Source organism: Podarcis liolepis, assembly GCF_965112155.1.
Source record: "Podarcis liolepis genome assembly, chromosome: 1".
NCBI lineage: Eukaryota > Metazoa > Chordata > Lepidosauria > Squamata > Lacertidae > Podarcis > Podarcis liolepis.
The window spans coordinates 116,792,277-116,819,311 of NC_139554.1; the positions used below are offsets into that span (position 1 = coordinate 116,792,277).

Sequence of the window (27,035 nt, forward strand, 5' to 3'; positions counted from 1 at the left end):
ATATTTTAAAATGAGGATCCGCCATACTATCTATCATCTATCTATCTATCTATCATCTATCTATCTATCTATCATCTATGCACTGCTCCACTGGATTAAGAAATTAAGGCAGGCTTGATCTTTGTATGCAGCAGAATGTTGTAGAATCCTAAAGAAGTAGAATAGGACAGACTATTTCACTGCAAGCGGGGGTTCGTATGGTAAAAACCCACCACTAAGCCAAATTCCATCCAAGTAGAAAGCCCAGCAAGAAGTAGGCTGAGCAATATCCTTTTTCCTCAATAAGCTAAGGTTTTTTTTAAACACACTCACACACATTTCTCCACCGGAGTCTGAAGGGGTACAATCCACCCTCACAATCTGCTGTTTGTGCAGACTACGCAGGATCGATTTAGCTATCAAAGGACTGAAGAGTCACGTGTTTAAACAGTTTATACTTCTTTTTTTAAAAAATCAAGCTGCTAAAAATCCTTTCTTCAATCTTGTCCCACACAAATTTCCCCGGCGCGTATACTGTTAGACTTAAAATAACCAGGTTTAGCTTGTATATACCCCCGAGAGTCCTGAATTAGAATTTCTTTCCTGGAGTTCTCTCCCTAAGCTTTACGTTTTAATTAAAAACTCAGCATGGGGCGTGCCTCACAGAGCTCCGCATGATTAGTCAAAACCTAAATATCCCTATCAGATTAAACCGAACAGCTAAAAGAGAAGCCTACGGGATTGACTAGTTTACTCGAGGAGTTCCCTTGCCTTCTCCCTGACCCTCTTGCGGAGTTTTGGCGCTAAAGACTGGGCTACTGAGTGTGGTGTTTTTTGTTTTTTTTTTGTTCTTATTGCTTACATTTCCTGATTGGGAAAGATTGCAGCTCAGTAGGAAAAGGTCCCAGATTTAATCCCTGCCATCTCCCGGTAGGGGGAGAATTCTGCTCAAAACCCTGGAGAAACTGCTGCCGGTCAATGGAGACAGTCAATGAATTGGACCCATGGCCTGACTCACTATAAGGCAACTTCCTATTTCTCTTCCTTTTGTCTTGTGGGAGCTGTCCAATCTCATTGTGATGGCCTGGGATTCGGACTCGGAGGCTGAACCTGAGGGATCCCAGCCTGCACAGGATTCCCCGCCTCCAGAACCAGCTGAGCCGGGGCTGGGGCTTGAGCCTGAAGGGTCCTCACCTGTGCTGGATCCTCAGGTGCAGGCACCAGCTGAGTCTGCTCTGGCTCCTGAGGTGATGGAGGACCCATTGCCTGCAGGTGCTCCACTCTCAGCCCTGTCAGAGGAAGCTGAGGTTGCCTCTGGGTCTGGTAACCCTCCAGCCTCTCCTGAGCTGCAGAGGCTCAGGGCAGAGAGGTGGAGGGAACTAAGTTCCCGCAGGAGGAGTGCTCGCCTCCAGGCCAGGAGAAGCGAGTCACCAGAGGATCGGGGCTGCCCTATGCCTCAGGGCAGATAAAAGCCAGCCAGCCCCAGTCCCAAGTTGCGGGAACAACATTGTTAGTTGCTAGTTCCTGCCTGAACCCTGTCCTGCTTTCCTGCCTGAGCTCCTGAACCGCCCTGGCTCCCTGCTTGCAAGCCTGCTCCTGACTTCAGCCGACTCCCTGCCCTGCACCCAGCTTCAGCTACTACGGACTGCCTCCACGTTGCACCCTTGACCACGGACCGGACTTGGACCTCGCCTCTCGGGTAACCCATGGGACCAGCACACTCATGATGTTAACATTTGTTAAGAGGCTGAAAAAGAGGCCTCCCTACTGTGATCAAACAAAGCATGTCCTCCAACCACACTTTATTTTTTTGGTGCAATACTCCTGAAAGCCCCAATCTAGCCATTTCCCTTCATAATTTATGAGGTTAAAAAAAGGTAAAGGACCCCTGGATGGTTATGTCCAGTCAAAGGCGACTATGGGGTTGAAGAAGCTGTTGCCCTGCAGATGTTATTGGACTCCAGTTCCCATCAGCCCAAAGCAGCACGACCAATGGTCCAGGGATATTGTAGTTAGGGCTGCCATATTTCAAAAAGTGAAAGTTGTTGAGTTGTAGTACAGCAACATTTGGAAGGCCTCAGGTTTCCAATTCCTGGTGTATAAGGGGAAATGTGTTGCTCGTTGCTCGTGAAATTGTGAATAATATCTAACAGGCTCCTATTCCTTCTGTGGAACCGCATTCTGCAGAGCAAATTGCCATAGATATACATTTCCTCTAGGTATTGCAGTTGGAGCGGTCACAAAATGCAATATCCACCAGAAGCACAACATTAAGAGTAGATCAATAAACCTTGTGTGCAACATTGTGCACTGAGATTGCATAAAATCTGATTACATCTAAAGATCATTTCCTAAAAATAAAACATTAGAAATACTTAAAAGCATTCAGAGTTACACTACTTTGACGACGCCCTTTAAAAAATTGTCAGCAATAAGTTGTAGACAGTGTGCCAGCTTCTAATTCCAGAGGAATGGAGATCCAACCAGCAGAGGAATACCTGCTAAAACTACAAACCTCTGAACAAAAAGCATGGAAAACAGAAGATGCGACAGAAATAATAAAATGGCAGCCCAAGACCCCACATCATCTCACCATAGAAACGATGGATTAGCTGTAGATCTGTCTCAGGATAACTGAATCCAAGCTTATCAGAAATTGTGTCTTGTTGAAGTTATGAAAATCACAGCAACTTCAGAATCATTTTTCATACTCCTCAAATCTATAGAACCTACAGAACCAGGGTTTTTTTAGAGGCTGCCCCAGGACAGGAAAAAAAGTGTAATCAAGTGCCGGGGGTGGCAATGGTACTATCAAACTGCCTCTATTTTTCTTTTTTTTAAAAAACAAACAAACAAACCAAACTTCAACCTTACAGTCACCAAAGACACCAGCCCGTTTTGTACAGTAATTCTCCTTATCAATCAACATTGTGCCCCTCGGATGTCTGAATAGTTCAGTCGTAGGTGTTACATACCCTGTGCACATAAAAATTCAATCTGCATGCAGAGTAGACACAGGCTGAATCTAGACATATATTTTTAAAAATGCTGTGAAAATGTTTTGTTTTGTTTTTAAAAAAAACAACAACTTTTAAAATATATATAGAATTTCCCATTAGTTCACCATTGCCATCTTGTGTCACATTTGCACAATGCACTTAAAACATCATATTTGCAGCTTTATAGCGGATTCCTCTGCTCACGCTTTTTTGGACCAAGATGAGGTTGTACGGGTGAGGCTAGTGGGCACAATTCCACTTTCCCCTGCTACCAATTCAAACAAAGCCCAAAACGTTTTGCTGCCTGAGGCATAGGACAAGATGCCTCCCACCACCGGTTCCACGTACAGGAGCCAAGCAGGAAGGCAGTTAAATCCTGAAAATGACACAGCATCATCCAACAAAGGGCAGCAGGCTAGCTTAAAGGATACAGGGTAGACCGTGTGGCACAAACAACTGTGTCTCATCGTTGTTTGCTCTCCCCCCATGCCCAACAGCTGCAGCCGAAGACGGTTGCCTTGCTCTACTGAACAGTAGGGCCGGCCTGCAGACCGATTCTATGTGAAATGGTGTGGAAAGGGTAAGTATGTCTCTGTTTGCTTAAATCCAGTGTGTTTGGGTGTATTTCTCGCTACAATAGTGACTGCTTCCCTCCTTTTTCTTTCGCAGTCTGTGGCAATCCTATTATAATATGGGAGCAACAGCAGCAGGTGAGCTGTTTAGTTTTTGCTGAATGCAATCAGTTTTGTTGGGCTGCAACATCATGATCTCCCACCACCCACTTTGCATTTAGAGAGAGGGAGAAAAAAGGCATATTGGTGGAAAAGACCCTGATGTTGGGAAAGATTGAGGGCACAAGGAGAAGGGGACGACAGAGGACGAGATGGTTGGACAGTGGTCTCGAAGCTACTATGTTTCGTAAGTACGTTTCTGAGCACAATTCAAAGTGTTGGTGCTGACCTTTAAAGCCCTAAACGGCCTCGGTCCAGTATATCTGAAGGAGCGTCTCCATCCCCACCGTTCTACCCAGACACTGAGGTCCAGCGCCGAGGGCCTTCTGGCGGTTCCCTCACTGCGAGAAGCCAAGTTACAGGGAACCAGGCAGAGGGCCTTCTCGGTAGTGGCACCCGCCCTGTGGAACGCCCTCCCACCAGATGTCAAAGAGAACTACTACCAGACCTTTAGAAGACATCTGAAGGCAGCCCTGTTTAGGGAAGCTTTTAATGTTTGATGCATTACTGTATTTTAATATTTTGTTGAAAGCCGCCCAGAGTGGCTGGGGAAGCCCAACCAGATGGGTGGGGTATAAATAATAATAATATTATTATTATTATTATTATTATTATTATTATTACTACTACTACTACTACTACTAACGTGAGTTTGACCAAACTGTGGGAGGCAGTGGAAGACAGGAGTGCCTGGTGTGCTCTGGTCCATGGGGTCACAAAGAGTCGGACACGACTAAACAACAACAACAAATAGATGAATCAGAGCAGTCTACACAGAGCGTGTCAGTTAAGTGTCTACAGAGCAGCTGCCTGCTTCTTGGCTGTGTTTTTAGTGCTTCTGAGGGTCTCTAAACACTTTACTACTTGAAATCACATGATCATCCCATAAAACCCAATATTCCTCACTTTATTAACTCTCTGGTTTTTGTATCTGTACAGGGCTTGCCTAGGGAGAAATCACTAAATCCTAGCAAAGATCTCTGGAGTTGATTACTGTGTAATAAACTGACAAAACAGCACCCCATAAATCAACCCAGTAATTTCGAGTGGCTAGCCTTAGAATCGAAAGTTCCTCTTGAATTTTTACTGCAATATTTCAGGTCTTATATCAAGTTTAATCTCTTTCGCAAATGAACTGTAAAACACTCGCTGACGTGCAACGCTTGAAAGGAAGAAGAAGAAGAAGAAGAAGAAGAAGAAGAAGAAGAAAAATAAGGGGGAAATATAAGTTATATTTTACTGACACAGCACTCCAACTGCTCCTCAAACCACAGCTACTGTTGTAAAGTAGCTACTTCTAGTTGCATTTAAATTGTCATTAACACATACTATGTCCAATCTGCTAATGATCAAACAAATGGTCAAATGGTCAACAGTACGGTACATTTGAGTCATTCATTTCAAATATCCACAGGAACAGGAACGGCATCATTAAACACACACAAACATCCCCTAGAACATTTCAAAAGCAGCTGAAGTGCCTAGTACTGTTTAGACAAATATCTAAAATACATGACTGAAATTAGGCTTTGTTTCGTATAGTTCTAAACCATTCCTCGTTGACACCAATCTCATGGCATGGTACAATACTATAAAAATCCAAATTTAAATATATGCAAATATAAGCGAAAAGTCCATTTCATCATCAGCACCACTGCAACACCGTAGCCATTAGACACCACCATAATATATCAGGATTTTTTGAAATGTGGAGTAGACTTCATCCTTCCAATCACAAAGCTTATTAAACTGTACTGTCTAATCTGCTTCCTGAGCTGCAAACAGAATTCTCATTAGTGTATATTAAAAAATGTAGGTATAATACTGGCATTCTCTTTAAAAGCTATGTACGTAAGGATCTAGACTTCAGATGAGTGGTATATTTGAGTCAAGGCCTTTAATCGTATTTTGGTTTTAAGAAATCTTCCTGATCCTTTCAAAAAGCATTCGAATCTGATGTTATGTAACCGTTCCAGCACCGTGCAATTTGTTGTTGTTTTTTTTAAAAAAGCCACACATTTCTGCTATGGGTTGTTGTTGCTTTTAGGCTGGCTCAGGAAATTTAATTTTCAGATTTACGGCTTAGCAAGAGACACACACATAACAATCAAAAGAAAATGAGATATGGCAGCACTTATCAAATCTCTCAGTTCATTGCTACTATACCTAGCCAAAAGGAAGAGCCAGACCACCGTCGAAGTCCTGTCGTGATCTCTTTCCAAATAACCAAGGAAGAAAACTTGCTCTTATCACTCCCTGGAAAACACTCTGGTAACGCCTTGTACACAGGCTCTTATCCACGGATTCCAATTGTGCCAAACTATTATTTGTTTATTCCACGTAAGAGAAAACGTGTTTGTTTTTTTCTGCTGTCACTTCAGGGAAGTTCCAAGCCATGCATAGGGACACTACGGAAATTAAGCACTAAAAATAAGTAAAACTCTTAGTGGATTCACTCCCTTCCTGTCTGAATTTATGTGATTGAACTGAAGGAAAATGCATGGGCACAGAGTGAGCAGAGCGGCTGCAACATCCTGCAATGTGTACAAATAAACTCATTTTCTGCCATCCTTTCTTCCCAAAAGCAAGCGGTCAAAAGCTCCTCTTTTATGTATATTGTGGTTGAGAGCTTTTAGACTGGTTGCTAGACTGCTTGTAATTTCTGGTTCTTTTTTGTTTTAGTACTTCGGGTTTTTTGATATTTTTTCCCATGGCTTTTATACTGGTTATACATTTTATAGTCTATCATGAACCTCTGGACTGGAGGATGGAATCTAAATCTAAATGATAATAATAATAATCATCATCATCATCATCATCATAATAATACTGTGTTCGGATTTGTATTCCTTTGAAGCCAATTTCAAAGCCTGCAGAGAGCAGCCTGTCGTTCTAAACTTGGTGCAATTTAAAAATTAAAAGCCTAAGGATTCATGAGCTCACCAGTTTTAGAGCTTCGTGGTTTGCAGATAAGGGATCGGGCATCTTAAAACCCAATGTTTCACTTTTTAACAAGCTGCTTCAACAGCTGCCTTTGTAAAACTAGATGTCTCTGAGGAAGAACATGATCCATGGCTAAGCAGATGTTCATCGGCTGGGTGTTATTCAAACAGAAGTAGACAATGCGGGAGGAGACAGCTATTTTTGCTAATAATTGCTGCCAGAAGGATAATATTGGTTGTTTTGATATAATGTTGAAAATTAATAGCAGGGAAACCATTAAGATGAAACTATGGTTTGTTATTTCAAATGCAATGGCAAACTATGGTTTGCCGAAAAGGACAACTGCCCTATGCAAAGACTCAGGAGGGGAAGGGAGGGGGCGCAGCTGAAGACACCACCAGGTCTGCTCCAGTCATATTTTATCAGGGACTTGAGCCACTTTGGGTACTCCTTTCAAAAGCCAAATACAGTGGTACCTTGGGTTAAGTACTTAATTCGTTCCGGAGGTCCATTCTTAACCTGAAACTGTTCTTAACCTGAAGCACCACTTTAGCTAATGGGGCCTCCCGCTGCCGCCACGCTGCCGGAGCATGATTTCTGTTCTCATCCTGAAGCAAAGTTCTTAACCTGAAGCACTATTTCTGGGTTAGCTGAGTCTGTAACCTGAAGCGTATGTAACCTGAAGCGCATGTAACCCAAGGTACCACTGTACAAATAATGAATTAAATAAATAAGCCAGAAGTGACCAGGAGCATGCAAGCTCAACGTTTATTCCAGTTCTCATAGTTCTGAACTGAACCACTATCCTCTACAATTGGTTAAGTTCCTCAAGCAGACATTGAGGGTTGTATTCAACATAGCATTACGGTGAATGTTCTGCCAGTTCTCCTTGTGCAATGGAACATTCTCTCCCCTTCTCAACCTCCTCCCAACGCCCTCTAAATTTGTTCTGGGGGTTCTTCAAGCCTTTGGAGCAGCTTTGGAGATGGTGCAGAATACGTGCAGGGATGGGGGAAAGAAATCCCGTTGACCTAGGGCACATATTTAGTTGAATACCACCTGCAACATTTGCAATTTCTACCTAGAGCATGACAATACGGCATTTATAAAGACGAAAGTATAATTTGAGCTAAATAAAATGCAAAGAAACCAGTAGAGAGTGTTTGTTCTGATGCTGTCACATAGTCTTACTGCAGGGTGACCTTTGAAGAACAAGACGCAAGAATCAGGTGCTGTCTAAATATACCTAGAGCCAAAAGGCCAAGTCTCTTTCCACAAACTGACATCCAATGTTGGCCAGGGAATTAGTGTCAAACTCTGATTTCTTGCACCTAGGGCTAAGATGCTATCAGGTACATGGCCTCATGCACATTAAGTAACCTTTCCCAAAACTGAGCAACAATGGATTGATAATAGATTTTTGGTTCTGTATCGTATAGCCTGACAGGTAAAAAGTAGACTGTTATCGCTTCTATGGAATCCCATGTAAAGCAAGAGTCCCTTCTCGATGATGTAAGGCCTACAGGCTATGCAGCTCTTAGTGAGACACAAATATGCCTTTCCCAGTACTTTTTAGGTCACATTTTAAAACCTTGAAAGTGCTTTCTCCGAAATGCCTGCCAGATTAGTACGTCAACACATGAATGATGCTTATTGAGCATGAAGACGTGACTAATTAAAAGCAGCAAGAGCTTCAACGGTTTCTCACCCATGTACTCTCAATTTCATTAATTTCATCTTACTGCCAATTCTAAACTTCAACAAAGGCCTGGCATCAGGATTCTCCCCACAACATGAGAAATAGTTAGCGGCACCCATACTTCTGGGGCAGCGCAACAGAAGAAAAGCAAAGTTTGCCAAATAAAAAGTCATGTTGCAGATAAAAGGCCGTTTAGACACTACCGGTGTTTAATACAAAGCCATTTTCATTTCAGCAAAGACTCTCCTCCCCGAAGGGGAGGGGAGGGGTTGTGGTCGGGGCTCGAGCTCCGGCTAGCAGGGGGCGTGGCCTCATTCTTCCTTCCTTCGCCCCTCGCGAGTCAGCTCCTTGAGAACCCGCTGAAGCCAGGGAAGTATCTGCGTTGTTTTCTTTCACCCTTTATTGTCGTGTTAGAGCTGAGTGTGTGGGCGGTGGGTACTGAACCTCTGCGTTCGCCGCATTTTGTTTCTGTCTTAGTTTAGCGTGGTGCTTCCCGTGCCTTCCCTGGGACACAGCGGCAATTAGAGGCACTCGGCCGTCGCTTCCTTTGCGGCTTCCTTTTAAAAGTTAACAAGCTGACGCGCGCATCAGCTGACGCGCGCGCTTGAATCTCCTCTCCCTACCTCTTTTGGTGCCGCTGGGCCGCTTTCGGCCGCCCTTTGTTTAATACAAAGCCATTTTCATTTCAGCAAATTAAGTATGGAAAGCTAGCTAATTAAAACGAAAAACTATGTCATGGAATGTTCATAGGAAACACCAGTTAGCAAACTAGGGTGCGTGAGTGGGGAGATAAAATAGCTACACCTCTGCAAAATTTCTTAAAACCACATAATTTCATCTTATTTGGTTACCTAACGTTACATATGCTTCCACTGCGCTCTGTTAGCGGCATTTTTGCATTTTAAATTTTGCTTATTGTAAAAAGCAACAAACAAATTCAAAATCTTCCTCCTCGTTATCATAAACTAAAGGAAAACTAGTATCAGTGGATTTAAAATAAATATTTGATTCATGGATGGCAGCAAAAATATGGTCCAGTTTGGACGCAACACTAAAAGCCAACCCATGGTTAAGCAAGGATGAGCAAGCATACAGGTACCCAGAGCAAAAGCCATGGCTGCTTTGTTCCTCTCCTGGTCCTGCTACCCCCGTGCTACCCAGAGCTAAGCCATTGTTCAGTTTATTGTTACATCGGAAACCCAGACCCATGGTTTGTTTCTCTCCCAATAAACCACAAGCTGTAATCGAAGTTTATTCTGGCTTACGGTTCAAGGCTTGTTGGCAGCGGGAGGGGAGCCAAACCGCAAACCATGGTTTGGATGTAATGCTAAGCCAAACCATGGCTTAGCTCTGGGTAGCAAGTCAGGACCAAGGGACGAGCAGAGAGGCTGTGATTTCTGCCCTGGCTGTTCACTCTTGCTAAGCCATGTTTCGGCTTAGAGGTGAGTGCAATTGAGGCCTGAGTGGAGCAGGCGCTGATAAAACTACAAAAATTCAGTAATTTCTTAGGGCTCAAGAGAAAATGGGAGATTGCTTTAATGACTGAACCGATTTATTTTATGTGATGTTAACAACAGTACACAAACAGACAACTATATGAAGAAATGGCCATTGGTGGTTGTTTTTTTAAGAAAGGGCAACCATATATATATTTTTCCACATTATGAACTAGTATGTTACAACCTGTTAAGTTTCATAACATTGGTACAAATATGTCACTTTCTTTCAGCAATTACCTGTATGTATGTTATATATTCTTGTTTTATGTAACAAACACATACTTTCAGAGCCGGCCTAACAACAAATTTTGACAGTGGTACCTTGGTTTACGAATTTAAATCTGTTCCGGAAGTCTGTTCTTAAAACCAAAGCGTCCTTAGACCAAGGCGTGCTTTCCCATAGCAGCAGGGGACTCAATTTACAAATGGAACACACTCAACAGGAAGCGAAACATGTTCTTATTCCAAGGCAAAGTTCACAAACCAAAACAACTACTTCCGGGTTTGCAGTGTTCTTAATCCAAGTTGTTCATAAACTAAGTTGTTCTTAAACCAAGGTACCACTGTATTAGTCAAGGTTCCCTGTGCATTCCACAGACATCTAATAACACAGCTAGGCTCCTTAAGCTCCATGTCTTCTCCCCTATGTTATAATTCATCAAGTAGTCTTTTGAGCTTACCTCCCAAAGTGCCTTGAAATCCTTCTGTTCAATCCGCAGCAGCTCGCTGTTCTCCCTTGTAACAATAGTGGCATGGCGAGGGGTGTTATCCAAAATTGACTCTCCGAAAGCTGTTCCTATTCCCAATGTGCATATTGTCACAGCATCCTGTGAAGTTCAAGGGACATGAACTTATAAGCCTTTAGGTTCTGGAGGGTTTAACGCCACAGACCTGTTAAAAAAATTGCAGCAGCCTTCGCTTGTAAACAGATATTCCAAGTCAGGCATAGGCAAACTCGGCCCTTCAGATGTTTTGGGACTACAACTCCCATCATCCCTAGCTAACAGGACCAGTGGACAGGGATGATGGGAATTGTAGTCTCAAAAAACATCTGGAGGGCCGAGTTTGCCTATGCCTGTCTAAGTCATGCACAGCAGAGCGGGGTTTTAGCAAAACCGTTTCTTCATTTGAACCAAAGCTCAGGATCAGAATGAACCTGTATTTTGTCTGCCCAATGCAAATCATAGAGATTTTTGCCTATGAGAGAATAGCTTTCTATCACCACCGCCCAGTGCTCAAATTAGAAGGGAGGACCGGGGGGGGGGTCCTCATCTTGCTACCTTTTGTGACATCCACCATATGTGGCCAGGGGGGATAAAAATCAATGAAATAAAAAATATTTTAAAAATAAGATTTTTAAAAATTTAAATCAGATTTTTTAAAAAATCAAATCAGATTTTTTAAAAATTTAAATTGGATTTTTAAAATAAAATGCTTTTGGAGGAAAAATCTTTCTAGTTTTCTATTTAAGTTACATTATAGTCCAAAGGCTATTCTTCAGGAAATAAGGATTTGTTTTAAGTTTTTCATGTGTGCTAAAACTCAGTCTAAAAAAAGCACCATTTAACCACATCAGTTAACAAACATGGATACATATGCTATAATGTTATTGTTTAATTTAATAAATTGTTTAAACTGTTATTAAGTAAATGGTTATTCTTCTCCTTCCAATAAAGTACAGCAGAAAAGTTATCCAAATATAAACAGCTGGCTTATTGAACCTCACAATAATTTCATAACTATCTGTCTATGTATTTCTAAAAGCATAACCAAATCAGTAATTTTTGATAGAACTGTAAAAACTACTCTGAAAATTTATTATTCCAAAAATGAAACCTTCATCTGGTTGTAAACATTAAGATTATATCATCAAAGGCAATTCTTTCTGAAAAATTAATTAATTAATTAATTAATTAAATCAAGTCTTAATGACTAGCGATTTAAATTGTGAAATCAAATCCACCCTGATAGTGGCCCTTAGAAAGCTGAACACAATATGGCTAGCTTTTAGAAAGAACACAATATGGATATACCTGGGGGGTAATCTCAAGAAGTGAAACTTAGGGATTTCACCCCACCTTTTCCTATCATAATTTAAGTTCTGCCATTGTCAACCCTCAAATACTTTCAGATTAGGCAAACAGTGGGTGTTTCAGATCAGACCGAACAGCTTATATGCATGTCCAATTCCTGGCTAGGTTGGCTGGCCACCCTTGTTGCTGTGCTATGAACAGCACCTGACATACAGAAATTAAGAATGAAAAGCACCTGGAAAACCCTCCCCTGCTTAAATTCCTATATACCATAATGATGTTACAAGCTATAGCAGCAGAGCTAAGAGAAGGGGCAGCTGCTGTCAACCCTAAGCCAGCACCTATATATAGCTTTTAACAATAGTTTTGATCTTTGCGGTCGAGAGCATAACCTACAGTTATAAAGCAACATACTCAGATAAGGTTTATTAAGAGAAATAACCTTTACTGTCTATCCCTGATAGTATTCATCATAAGGCTGACAACCAATTCTCTGCTTTTGTCTGAAGAGGGGAATTCACAGTTCAAAAACAAAGATAAATTAGATGTACAGGATTCACTCAGGGTAGACGAATTCAACATATCGCTCAGTTTCAACTGAGGTAGGGATGTTCCTGCTCTCGACAACATCTAAGCTTTTTTTTATTCTGCCTTCCTTCTTCCTGGAAAAAAGATGTAAGAATCTCAAATTCTCTCTTCTCTAAGAAAACCTCTTTTTTTTTTAAAAAAAGGAAACAGTAAACAACACAGGAAAGTCCGTAATTTCTTGTTATTTTACCATCCATGAACCTGGTGACATAAATCAAAGTTTCCATTTAGAAAGTAACAGAGCAGGATGGAGAAGTGGAGAGGGGGGAAACTGGGTTCATATATCAAAGAAAAAGAATCTGAGGTTTTAGGAAAGAAGGGGCTTAAGACAAAATCTGCTTCGGTCAGGAAGCAAGCCTATTCGATACCCTAGACTTCAGAGTCCTAATTTCTTTCTAGTCCCTGTTTCTGCATCTACCATCCTTGGGAAAATGGGGCACCTGGGGCCTATTATAGACTGGTTAACATGGCTCCCAAAGAACCCCCGCTGTTCCCATGGATTGGCTTTGAGAATGTTATCAGATGCCTTGCTCTACGCTTCCCCCTCCCCACCCGCCTGCAACCCCAGAAGCTGCAGGGGATCCCCACTCCTGGGTGCAACAGGATGGCTGGGTCAGCCACAGAACCATCTAAAAAGAAGGCAAGCACTTTAGAAACACACACACACACACACGTACTGAAAGGTGTGTTTGTTTTGCAACCTACAGATTTGCTATTCTGGCAAAGCGTGAAGTTCACATCACGAATCTCAAACCTGCATTACCGTATTTTTCGCTCTATAAGACGCACTTTTTCCCCTTCAAAAATTAAGGGGAAACGTGTGTGCATCTTATGGAGCGAATGCCGGCTCCTTGGCTTCAGCGATAGCAACGCGAAGCTTCCAAAGGGCAGAGGGAGAGCTCCCCCCCCCGCCGCGCTCCGGAGGCTTCACATTGCTTTCACTGAGGCCGTCTGAAGCCCCCGGAGCGCAGGGAACTCCCGCTGCGCTCTGGGGGCTTCAGGCAGCTATCCGCAAGCCTTCGGAGCGCAGCAGGAGTTCCCGCCTGAAGCCTGGAGAGTGAGAGGGGGATCGGTGTACACCGATCCCTCTTGCTCTCCAGGCTTTGCTGGAGAGGCGCTGCACAGTTTTCCCTCTCTGCGCAGCGCCCCTTCAGCGAAGCAGGAGGAAAAATGGAAGGGGCTCCGTTTCGCCTGCCGCTTCGCTGAAGGGACGCTGAGCAGAGAGGGGGAGAATTCCGCTCCCGTTCTCCCCCTCCCATGGTCCCGTGCATCCTATAGAGCGAAAAATACGGTACATAGCACACCTGAATGCCTCAAATCCTACAGGCACCTTTTGGTTTTAAAAGGTCAGTGTTGTGGTTTCAAGAGGAGGCCTTGAGCTCAAATAAATAAATAAAAACCGTATCACCCAGTTTTGTAATGTTCGTTTTGTAATGTTCATTTGCAAAATTATTCATAGCAGCAGGTAAGTGTAGTTATTTTATGCTTATAAAGTCAGGTATTTTTCTGTTTGTTTCATTGTCGGTGATCTTGCACGAGCTATCAGGTTCCAGCAAGCACCCTGGATATGATCCTTACTGCAAACTCTAATATGAATGTTGTAGGCTGACTTGTACAGTTTGTAGAATAGCATACAGTCGTGCCTTGCTTGTCAAACACCTTGGTACTCGTACGTTTCAGCTCCCGAACAATCGAAACCCGGAAGTGAGTGTTCTGGTTTTTGAACTTTTTTTGGAAGCCAAACGTCTGATGCGGCTTCTGCAGGGCCGGATTTAGGTTTGATGAGGCCCTAAGCTACTGAAGGTAATGGGGTCCTTTATATGTCCAGCTGTCCTTTGTCAATAACAAATTGTCACTGTTTTTTGTGTTGAATATATGCTATCTGGTAATTTATGGACCTAATAGTTATATAAAGCCATTTGCACCTAACAAAATATGTATTTTATCAAAGTACCGTATTTTTTGCTCTATAAGACTCACCTTTTCCCTCCTAAAAAGTAAGAGGAAATGTGTGTGTGTCTTATGGAGCGAATGCAGGCTGTGCAGCTATCCCAGAAGCCAGAACAGCAAGAGGGATTGCTGCTTTCACTGCGCAGCGATCCCTCTTGCTGTTCTGGCTTCTGAGATTCAGAATATTTTTTTTCTTGTTTTCCTCCTCCAAAAACCAGGTGCATCTTGTGGTCTGGTGCGTCTTATAGAGCGAAAAATACGGTAATTGTTGAACTGAAATACAATTAAGAAGAAGTATATTGGGGGGGGGGCCAAGAGAGCGGGGCCCTAAGCTATACAGTAGCTTGTTTAGCTTATACATATATCCGGCACTGGGCTTCTGTTATTGTTTCCGACGTGCCTGCGCAATCGGAAGCCAATCAGAAGCTGCGCCTTGGTTTCCGAACATTTCGGAAGTTGAACGGACTTCCGGTACACATTCTGTTCGAAAACCAAGGTATGACTGTATTAGGTTTATTAGGTCAGAGGATGATCACAATGCTTTAATTGCGTGTCATTTCAAACAGCATGGGATGCAAGATTAAACCCCATGGAACCTCACAGTGAAGGGTCCCCAGCAACACTTTCTGGAGTCAACTATCCAAACAGGATTGGAAGCAATACTGCCCAGCCCCAACTTGGAGAGCCAATCCAAGCCATGATTAGCTTGAAACCTGGTTAAAAAGAGATTTACTGTAGAACTATTTAAAACTAGCAAATAAGGGAGCTCTGTATGTGAAATTTAAGAAACTGAGGAAAATTATACCCACCCACCCACCCAATAAATGTGCCTTGCATGTGATGCTAAGCTTCTTACTTTCTAATTTATGGGTTTTGTCCAGCCAGAACTCAATGTATGACTAACAATGACAACCATCCTACATAATTCATTTATACCCTTTCCTACAGCAACCTGAGGGTTAAACCACAGTGCCTAGGACTTGCCAATCAGAAGGTCGGCGGTTCGAATCCCCGCGACGGGGTGAGCTCCCGTTGCTCGGTCCCTGCTCCTGCCAACCTAGCAGTTCGAAAGCACGTCAAAGTGCAAGTAGATAAATAGGTACCGCTTCAGCGGGAAGGTAAACGGTGTTTCCGTGCGCTGCTCTGGCTCGCCAGAATACAATTAAGAAGTAGTATATTAATAGTGAAATACAATTAAGAAGAAGTATATGGGGGGGAGCGGGGCCCTAAAGCTATACTGTAGCTTGTTTAGCTTATACGTATATCCGGCACTGGGCTTCTGCTATTGTTTCCGGCATGTCTGCGCAATCGGAAGCCAATCCTGCCCACTTAGCAGTTCAGAAGCACGTCAAAGTGCAAGCAGATAAATAGGTACCGCTCCGGCGGGAAGGTAAACGGCGTTTCCGTGCCCTGCTCTGGTTCGCCAGAAGCGGCTTTGTCATGTTGGCCACATGACCCGGAAGCTGTACGCCAGCTCCCTCGGCTAGTAAAGCGAGATGAGCGCCGCAACCCCAGAGTCGGCCAGGACTGGACCTAATGGTCAGGGGTCCCTTTAACTTTACAGCAACCTACAAAAACGGGATTATTATTTTTTAAGCTGTGGTCCATACTTTCTAAGGAGTAAATTCAACTGATCTCAGTGAGGCTTACTTCTGAGTAGGCTTGTGCTGTTAAAGGCCATTTCTTTTACTGTACCACCAGGCAAATTTATTTCACACGGTGTATTCAACAAACTGTACCATAATCTTGAATGTCCAGCCTGTCCTAACTCATTTATTGTCTTCTCTGGGCCACAAAGGTTACAAATTGCTTGAAGTGGGAATGGGAGGTGGAGAAAAACTTCAAAAGCTGATATTCTATATCTTAGGGGGAAATACTTGAATGTTAGACCCCTTTGATCCCAATAAGCTATTGTCTGTTAACCAGCACATAAAGCCTATACGGTATCTTTACACAGAAAAGGTCTTAAAAAGCGCAACAATCATTCTTTTTTCTTTGGGGGGAGGGGAGTAGGCAAGCAGAACGATTTGCCTCTTGGAAACCCTTTCAGGTTTTTCTCCATCCTGAAAAAATGCTTAGCATTTATCCTTTACTTCTGGGCTGGGAAGCCTGTGGTCCTCCTTATATAACTCCCATCAACTCCAACCAGCATGAACAATTATCAAGAGTAACGTGAGCGGCAGCCTGGTAACATCTGGAAGGCCCACAGGTTCCTCCTCTCTGCTTTATCTGATACTTCTAAAATGCCTATAACAAGATGCTGGGTGACTGACAGGTTGAATCGCAGGCATTCTAGCTGCTGTCTATATGCTTCTGCTGCCTCTTCGCCCCCCTGCCAGTTCCAAAACTTACAGTGGTTTGAGAACAATCCGGTTTAACAACGATTTGGTTTATAAGCTCCGCAAAACCGGAAATAGTGTCTTGGTTTGAGAACTTTACCTCAGTCTAAGAACGGAATCCGAACGGTGGAAGGGCACCGGCGGCGGGAGGCCTCATTAGGGAAAGCGCGCCTCAGTTTTAAGAACGGTTTTGGTTTAAGAACGGACTTCTGGAACGGATTAAGTTTGTAAACCAAGGTACCACTGTATTTTGCTTCTTCTACCAAGTGCAACGAAGGAGCCATTTTGGGTGGGGGTTCCATGTCTTACCCCCACGTACAGGTCGGCCCCTTTCCGCCCCAGCACCTCGTTCTGCCCTCTTCTGGATCCAAAAGGACATACGCGTCAATTGGACATGTCTAAAATGCTCTGCCGCCTCTATCCCACACTGCACATGGCCAGAATGCCAACCATCTCCTTGCTTATACCAACAGTGGCAAAATCAGATGGGCAGTTGTGGCTTCATGTTTCGTGAACTGCCCTGAGACCTGCGGGTATACGGTGGTATACAAGTTTAATAATAATAAAAATAATAAGATGACAAGAAGAAGAAGAAGAAGCAGCTACTGTCACCCCTAATGTGGCCAAACCAGTACCCATGAACTGCCATTGCTATCCTACTTGGACAGCCATAGTATGCCCACAGAGATTTAGGTAGGCTAGATTTTATTGCCTCGTAAACTTTGTAGGTTTGGTCCCATAAACAAGCACGACTTCCCATAGAAAGAAAAAGGCTATAACTGCATGGGCACTTAAGTCGGCCTATTTTCATGCGACTAAAAAAAGAAAAGAAAAGAAATCTTCATGCATTCTCGTACTGCCCTCTTGTGGCATGCCATCATTCTACAGATATTCATACAATCCAGCATTACACTTGCCTGTGAAATTCTGAGTTTATTATTTCCCTAAACCAACTGCTGGTACAGCGGTACCTCGGCTTTCAAACGCCTCCGTAGTCGAACGTTTCGGAACGCAAACACCAAAAACCCTGGAAGTAAATGTCTCGGTTTTCAAACGCTCCTCGGAAGTTGAACAGGAAACGCGGCTTCTGTTTTGAGTTTTTCCGTATTGAGGCATCCATTTTGAGGCTTCCGCTTTTGGTTTTCAAACGTTTCGGATCTCGAATGGACTTCCAGAATGGATTACGTTTGAAAGCCGAGGTACCACTGTATAATTCATGTCTAAACTGGAGGGGGGGTGATTTCTAGAACACTTATATCCAGATTGGTTTTTTTTGAATTTTTAAGCAGGAACTGAGTTCCCTTACTTTAAACAATTACCGTATTTTTTGCTCTATAAGACTCACTTTTTCCCTCGTAAAAAGTAAGGGGAAATGTGTGTGTGTCTTATGGAGCGAATGCAGGCTGCGCAGCTATCCTAGAAGCCAGAACAGAAAGAGGGATCGCTGCTTTCGCTGTGCAGTGATCCCTCATGCTGTTCTGGCTTCTGGGATTCAGAATTTTTTTCTTCTTGTTTTCCTCCTCCAAATACTAGGTGCGTCTTATGGTCTGGTGCGTCTTATAGAGCGGAAAATACGGTAGTTGTTTTGTCGAGGGTGGGCAGGCTGAAATGGATATACACCCAACACCTGAGCCAAAAATCCACCTATATCGGTAATCAATAAGGTAAAGGGACCCCTGACAGTCAAGTCCAGTTGCGAACGACTCTGGAGTTGTGGTGCTCATTTCACTTTACAGGCCAAGGGAGCCGGCGTTTGTCCGCTTCTGCAGACAGTTTTTCCGGGTCATGTCACCAGCATGACTAAGCCACTTCTGGCGAAGCCAGAGCAGCACACAAAAACATCCTTTACCATCCCACCCGAGTGGTACCTATTTATCTACTTGTACTGCATGCTTTCGAATTGCTAGGTAGGCAGAAGCTGGGACTGAACAACAGGAGCTCACGCCGTAGTGGGGCCTCGAACAGCCAACCTTCCGATCGGCAAGTCCAAGCAGCACAGTAGTTTAAACCACAGCACTACCAGCGTCCCCGTAAAGTTGTGGCCATTTCTAACCCAGATCGTGGTCTGCTTGAGTTTATGGATCACATCTTACATTTAGCCATTGCATGAGGAGGGAGGTGGCGCTGCCACTGGGCCCGCAATAAACAAACTTTGAGGCGATTTCCCCCACCGTTTTTTCCAGGGGGGGAAAGCTTAGATCCTTTGGTTTAAAATGTTAAACATATGAGATGCCAGTGCATATGAGAAGCCAGAAGTTAGGAGTGTAAGAAGAGTTAGTGGCCCATCTAGACCAGCTTCATGTTCTCAAGGTGGGCCACCAAATGCCCATGAGAAGCCCATAAGCATGACCTGAGCCCACACAGCACTCTTCCCATGTGTGATTCCCAGCGGCTGAAATTCAGAAGCATACTGCGTCCAACCATCACTGAGACCTGTACAGGAAGAGCATGAAAATCCAAGAGGATTCCAACACTATACCAATATCTGCTGAGTTCCTCCCTTGCTGCTTCAACTTCTGTCCCCATAAAAATCAGCCATATAACATTAGACAGCTGTTTTCAGAGACAAACAAAAGTGATGTTTTTCCCCCCACACTTTCAGTTCAGCTCCATCTTAATTGTGCACCCCCCACCCAGTACTTACCATATTTTTCGCCCTATTGGACGCTCCGGCCCATAGGACACACCTAGATTTGGGTGGAGGGGGAAATAAAGGGGGAGATTTATTTCCCCCCCCATACAGCTTCGGCATCGCTCTGGCTGCGCGCCTGGGAGCGCAGGCAGCTCTGCGCAACCTTCGAGAGTCCGGCGCAGCTTCACGCCGGGCTCCGGAGGGTTGCGCGGAGCTGCGCCGAGCCCGGGAGCGCAGGCAGCTCTGCACAATCCTCGGGAGCCCAGCGCGGAGCTTCCTGAAGCCTGGAGAGCAAGAGGGGTCGGTGCGCACCGACCCCTCTCACTCTCCAGGCTTCAGCGAAAGCCTGTATTCGCCCCATAGGACGCACACACATTTCCCCTTCATTTTTGGAGGGGAAAAAGTGCGTCCTATAGGGCGAAAAATACGGTACTTGTATACATGGCATTTTGCAAATTATCATAAAAATACAGATCCCTTCATAGGAAGCTGTTTCGTACGGAGACAGATCATTGGTTTTTTCCAGCTCAAAATTGTCTGACTGGCAGAGGCCCTCCAGGCCTTTAGGCAGGCCCTGCCTCCTCGCTGAAGAATGGAAATCCCTGAAGAGTCAACCCTCTGGTTTTTAGTAGAGGACTGGGTCACCTTCCTTTTTCTCTCTTTCAAGACACGTCTGTGGTAAGCAAGTTTGACACATGATTTTCTTGGGAGGGGGAGGCAAGGCTTGTTAGGGTCTGACTCTGGGCTGCAATCTGCACATTTCAGAGTCAGATGGTCCCTGGTTGCTAAACTCTGGCTTTTGAATCAGTGCCCAAGTCACAGATGGTTAGGATCATGACACAGAGTCCCTCACCCACAGTAGTAATGAAAAGAAATTGAGAAGTGCTCACAAAATATTTCACATCTGAAAGCAATTCACACTGCTACTGCAGACGTTTGATACTTGACACCGGTGTCAATGTGTGTGTGTGGCGAGGGGTGGGGGAAAGAGCACAATATCGACAAAACCCCTCAACAGTTTTATCCAGTTGTAGGGTAGCATTTTCTTCAGACAATTGAAGCCATGTCAGAGATGTAATTTTACCTGATGGTTGCTCGTATCAGAAACTTTAACATCCAAAGATCCCGTCAGCACGGCATACCAATTTGTTCCAATATCACCTTGGCGAAATACTGTGAGAGAAAGAGAAATAATGAAAGGAAAGGAAAGGAAAGGAAAGGAAAGGAAAGGAAAGGAAAGGAAAGGAAAGGAAAGGACTCAGGTTAAAAGGCATATTCAACCACCATTACTATACGACTGTGCTGGGACTGCATCTGTTTCCGAACAACTGATTCTTAACTTGTATGGTGACTAACCATAGCTGTTGACATACCATATAGTAACTATATGGTTGATGCTAAGTAATGTGTGACAACTGCTTTCTAACAAGGGGCATATCTATATTAATATTACTTCTCTTTCCTTAAAAAACAAACAAACCATGGGTTCTACAATACTGTGGGTGGGGACAGGGAACCCCTAAAAGAATGTTTAGCACCCACATCAAACTACAACTCTCAGGATTACTTAAAGTTTGACAGTCAAACTGGTTGAAAAAAAGATATATATATATATATTTTTAAAATGTAGGCCCTCCCTTATTGCTTTCTACCGATATCCCATCATAAACAACAAAATCGGGGTGGGGGTGGGGTGTGCAGGTTAAACTATCAGGGCACAAAGTTTGCACAATGAACCATTTCACCCATTTTGATGTTCAGATCAGAAGTTATACTTTCAAGGAGACAGAACAGTTTCCAAAACCTCTATATTTGGGTTAAGTTTGCCTTTTTACTGCCCGTGTTTTCCCATCTCTACTGCTACTTTGGTACCTCCCCTCAACCCTCCACCTTTCTTATTCTTCTTTCTCAAACATGGCTTAGAGCAGGGGTCAGCAAACTTTTTCAGCAGGGGGCTGGTCCACTGTCCCTCAGATCTTGTGGGGGGGGTCAAACTATATTTTGGGGGGAACGAATTCCTATGCCCCACAAATAACCCAGAGATGCATTTTAAATAAAAGCACACATTCTACTCATGTAAAAACACCAGGCAGGCCCCACAAATAACCCAGAGATGCATTTTAAATAAAAGCAGACATTATACTCATGTAAAAACACACTGATTCCCGGACTGTCCGTGGGCCAGATTTAGAAGGCTATTGGGCCGGATCCGGCCCCTGGGCCTTAGTTTGCCTACCCATGGCCTAGAGTGCATCATAAAGCCTACTCTGTAGTGGTGAAGGCAGAGAAGAAATCTCTGGGTCTTTACATTCTTGTTTGTATAATTACTGGACTTTTGCATTTTGCCCCTACCTATTCTTTGGAAAGGTTAGAGAATCTTTGGTAACTTGCCAAACCTTTCTTTTCTTCTTTCAGAGAGGTGCATTCGCAATGGCTCTGACCTTGACTCCACCACGGATGTTAGTTAATAGCAGAGCCATTCTCTTCATGTTAATTTTGTGTTTGTTTTGGATGAGCGTCAGTTTCTGACACCCAATAATGTGGGCAGGGTACATGGTTCAGTTCATGCCCGCAACGTGTCTGTTCACCCATGGTTCATCTTGTCTAGACCTGAAGAACCAGGAGACATGCCTGGCCTATTTGCATCATATAATCAATGTTTCCTTGGGACAGAGCACTGGGGGTGGATACAGCTAAAAAGAGACAGTACTCTCTCTCCTTTTTTTTTAAGAGAACCACAGGCTAATCTTTTGTTTTTATTTATTTATTCATTCATTTAATTTCTATACTGCTCTTCATCCAAGAATCACAGGGTGATTTAAAATATTAAAATACAAAAATACGTAAGACAGTAACAAATGAAAGAACACCCCCCCCCAAACACACAGTTTAAAAGGTCATCAACTGTTTAATTAGCCGAAGGCCTTGGGTGTTTGCCTGGCGCCTAAATATATTTAATGAAGAGGCCAGGCAAGTCTTCCAGGGGAGAGCATTCCACAAATCGGGAGCCATCACAAAAAAGGCCCGTTCTCGTGTTCCAGCCCTCTGGGCTTCTCACAGAAACACATGAAGAAGCTACATACCTGCCCCTTCAGAGGGCTTATAACCCTCAAGAGCAGGCACCCTCCCATCTATCGGGTCTAGGGAACCACCTACTAGCAGCGCCTCAGTCTTATCTGGATTGAGCTTCAGTTTGTTAGCTTTTATCCAGTGCATTACTGAGGCAAGACAACAGTCCAGTATACACTTGCCACATCTGCAGACGTACAGGAGAAGCAGAGCTGTGTGCTGTCAGCATATTGCTGACAATGCACGCCAGAACTCCGTTGTGGCCAAGGTGGATGGTGGCTGTGGAACTTCTTCGGTTCTTGCATGATGCAAGGTCAGTTTAGAGCTGTTTAATTTGGCATCCAGTCAGAGATGGCTTTGCTTGTCCCGGGTAATTACCTTTACCAGGAGAGATATGGATTGGGGGAGTAGGATCTTGTTGGTTCTTCTACATCTCTTGGGTTGAGCTTCTCTGCAATTATTCTACTCACTGCAGGATTCTATGACAGGGATAGGCAAACTCAGCCCTCCAGATGTTTTGGGACTACAATCCCATCATCCCTGACCACTGGTCCTGTTAGCTAGGGATGATGGGAGTTGTAGTCCCAAAAAATCTGGAGGGCCGAGTTTGCCTATGCCTGTTCTATAAAGTGGTAACTGGAGCTTGTTGTTGCTTGCTGTGGGAGACCTTTCTGTGGAATTCTACAGAGATCTATTCTGGATTCCTGGGCTTTCAAAACATTTACATGAAACTGTACAGAGAAGGTGATGTCAAATAACGACGCCGTGTGATTGACAGGCGGGTGGCCCCAATGTTTCTTAAATTGAGCCAAAAATTGGTTTTTCATCTCTGCGCTATGCCGATACAATCCCAGAAATAAATACAGCCTCCTTGATTGACTTTTCTTCCTTTGAAGAGGTGCAAAACCCATGCCTCAAGGGTAACAAAGGAAAGAGTATGGATGACCAAAACACCATAATGGGAGAAGCCGCCATGATAGCAGCTGTCTCCATTGAAAAGCATTGTGTCTGGAATGATGGGCAGGGCGTCTAGAGGAAGAGGCAGATTTAGGGGAGCACAACCAGTTCATCTGCACTGGGTGCCGAGCTGAGAGGGCACCATAACAATAATGTACAACAGAAGGGGGGGGGAGACACCAAATTTTAGCATTGCACAGGGGGCCGCCAAAATTTTAAAGCCCGAAGTCTGCAACTGATGGAGCCGGGTTGTTAGGCCACATCCTGGAAAACCGTCATGTCCCACAAATGTGGAAGAGGATGAAGCCATGGCTTCTCTCACCTTGCTTCTGTTATGGTCCTGTTCTCACATTCATCTCCCATCTGCTGTGCAGCAAGTCAAGAACCCTTCTTGCTTCAGCAAACAGGAGAGGGGGAGGCAGGAAAACAGATGGGGGTGGGCAGGACTGAGTCAGGAGAAACTGTGGTAGCATTATCTTTCAGAGCTGTGTGGCTTGTCTCTCCAGACGGCAACCTAGAAGCCATATGTGACTTTTCCATCTATGGTGATTGATGAGCGATAGCTAGTTTACAAGTAGTCATCACTTGATATTTAAGCTGCATTCTAGTAATCTTAGCATTGTAACAGTTTTCTCGCTTCTCCTTTTCCCTCCAGAGCCCTGCTCCTGGCGCTTCTGTCACTAAACACCTATTAGGAACCTCGCCTTATACGTAAAGAACTGCCATACTGTACGATGTTGGCCACTTAAAAGACATCACTTCCCATTGGAAAGGACCATCGTGGAGAGGATGGCAATGGAAAGTTTGAGTTCCAGCTCTTCCTGAGCACCTAACGCATGGGTAGGCAAACTAAGGCCCGGGGGCCGGATCCGGCCCAATCGCCTTCTCAATCCGGCCCACGGATGATCCGGGGAATCAGCGTGTTTTTACATGAGTAGAATGTGTGTGCTTTTATTTAAAATGCATCTCTGGGTTATTTGTGGGGCGTAGGAATTCGTTCATTCCCCCCCTTCAAAATATAGTCCAGCCCCCCCACAAGGCCTGAGGGACAGTGGACCGGCCCCCTGCTGGACTCCTGACCTAATGCAACACAGAGAGGTTGTTAGAGCTGTCAAACAAAACACGATCCTTTTGACAAGGTATGGTTCCTCTATACCACTGCTAAGTAAACAGCAGTGGTGTTAATGCCAGACCTCCAGCCATTCACACTTCCTTATGACAAGGCTATGCCACAGATAGCTGAAGCCTTGGTGACTTCAATGACTCAGTAGTTTGACAGTGTCCCTGCTCAGTTTTCTTTGTATGTGACAGATGTATGTACATAATATTCTGCAGGTTTTTCTGTAGTTTATCAATGCTGCTTTATAAGAAAACCTAGTGCAAAAAGGAGGTAACAATATTTGGAAATCCTCACAAGTATGCACAGATGTAGTACTGACGATGGGGCAAACTGTGTGTCCTCCCCGTGTCATTAGCCTTTATCGCTGTCAAGGCAGCGTCGCAGCCAGAGCCTGGAAATTTATTGTCAAGTGTTACCAGGCCCCTATGCAAAGATTTTGTAGACCAGAGTTTTCCCAAACTTGGGTCTCTGGCTGTTTTTTTGGACTACAACTCCCATCATCCCTAGCTAGCAAGAACAGTGGTCAGGGATGATAGGAATTGTAGTCCAAAAACAGCTGGAGACTCAAGTTTGCTGCAGACTATTCTAACAATTGTAAAGGGTTTATTTACATAAAACTGAAGGATTTCCTATTAAAAATAAGAGTTTTTGCAAACTACACAGCAGAAATGGAAGTAAGATTTACAAGACCAATAGAAGACATCTGAAGGCAGCCCTGTTGAGGGAAGCTTTTAATGTTTGATGTATCACAGTATTTTAATATTCTTTTGGAAGCCGCCCAGAGTGGCTGGGGAAACCCAGCCAGATGGGCGGGGTATAAATATATTATTATTATTATTATTATTATTATTATTATTATTATTATTATTATTATTATTATTATTATATTACTGTAGTCAAACAAACCACTGCTACAAAGAATGTTCTATGCTACCAACATTCTAATAATTCAAAGACCTTGTGATTTCTGATTACTGCTAAGAGATTTTCTTATCCACAGAAAGAGAGAAAAAAATCTTACATGTAATTCCCTTTTCCAGATTTTCGTAATAGCCACAGAGACATATTTGCTGCAGAAGATTTGGATGAAACTTCTCAAAAGCTTTCACTTCTTTCAGCCGGGTGAATATAATATCCACATCTTCACCAGAGCGCTCCAAAGGCCTGCAAGGACAGAAATGAGATGTTTGCCTGTCTATCAAATAATGGGTTCATTTTTCTTTATAGGTTACCTTTTCCCAAAGGCTATGGATGATTAATACACACACACACACACACACACACACACACACACACCCTCAACCCTTCAGCAACAAATACCAACCTACCCTAGGCTATAAGTGTTAGTACAGGCAAGGAGATGATTATATCTTCAACTAGGAACTTCAGAAAAGTGCACCAACTCTGATGAGCTGCACAGAATTCTGCAATGCTTAAGTAGCTACTGAAAACATTTTTCTAGAGGTCTTTTCTAGAAGCTCCAGACTATCAGCACTTTGCAGCAAGGATTCAAGCAAACAGTTAAATTTAGGTTTGCACAGTGGATTAAAGCACTCTGCCGCCCTAGTACAACAAACTCAATTCTTAAAAAGAAACTGAGATTTTTATGGTTAGGAAGGTGATGGGAAAATGCGTTGAAAAGTAATGAACAAATAATGAATGGGAAGATTTAGAAAAGCCCGCAAACAAATCAGGATGGATGGAGGATGAATACTTATTGTCTTACAACCTTCCCACAAATGAATCAGAATAAATATTAAATAAAGACTAGATGCAATGGAACCATCATGTAAGCTTTGTGCAAACAAGTCAGGATGAATGCTTAATAAACAGGCAATCTAGAAGAACCCAAAGAGTACAGCTGATGCATTACTCCAACCTGCAAACATTGAAAAATGGGAATCTCCATTTACTGGCCTGGTTCACAAATCACAGCAAAATCAAACTTTGGTTTACTAGGATCACTCAACCATTCTGGCTCCAAGAGAGGAGCTCACATCCGTTTCTCCCCTGTCCTTCTAGCAAAGCATGGTATGGCACCTAAGCAAAGATTAATTTAGATTATCACCTGAATCCAGGATCGTGGTTAAACTCCCTCCCCTTTAAGCACAATCTGTTGCCATTGCAGATCATAGTTAAGGAAGAGTGGCTTTCGCCCCAATCCCCAGTTTGGATGATAAGCCAAACCTTCCCGGGCAGCTCCTGGTGCTGGTTTCCAAATGTTACAGCTTTCACAGAGAGCACTTGTGGATGTCTTGTGTCCTCACTTGTCTAGGAAACAGAAGCAATTGACCCATCCCCAGAACATTTCCATCAGCAAGGATTCCAAAAGGAGGAAGGATTTGAATGACTTGCCACATGTTGCTTCTCGTTCAGCAAAGATGCATGAAGTAATAAAGGGTGGGGCATGTACTTGAGACTGTGCTCAAATTTTATTATGGCAGAGAGAAGGCCATTCTTAATGGAATCTACACCCCCTACCCTCCCTGTTTTTGCC

The 27,035-nt window shown here is 43.6% G+C and overlaps 1 protein-coding gene across 2 annotated transcripts in view; it reads right to left on the minus strand.

Moving 5' to 3' along the window:
- Positions 1–27,035, minus strand: part of RAPGEF4 (Rap guanine nucleotide exchange factor 4) — a 166,137-nt gene that overhangs the window by 127,525 nt on the left and 11,577 nt on the right. For both annotated transcript variants that reach the window (XM_083467925.1, XM_083467926.1), the window contains exons 2-4: positions 25,560–25,702; positions 20,477–20,565; positions 10,531–10,677 (exon numbers count right to left, since the gene is read on the minus strand). In XM_083467925.1, the coding sequence (XP_083324051.1) occupies positions 10,531–10,677; positions 20,477–20,565; positions 25,560–25,702 (379 nt within the window). The remainder of the gene's footprint in view (positions 1–10,530; positions 10,678–20,476; positions 20,566–25,559; positions 25,703–27,035) is intronic.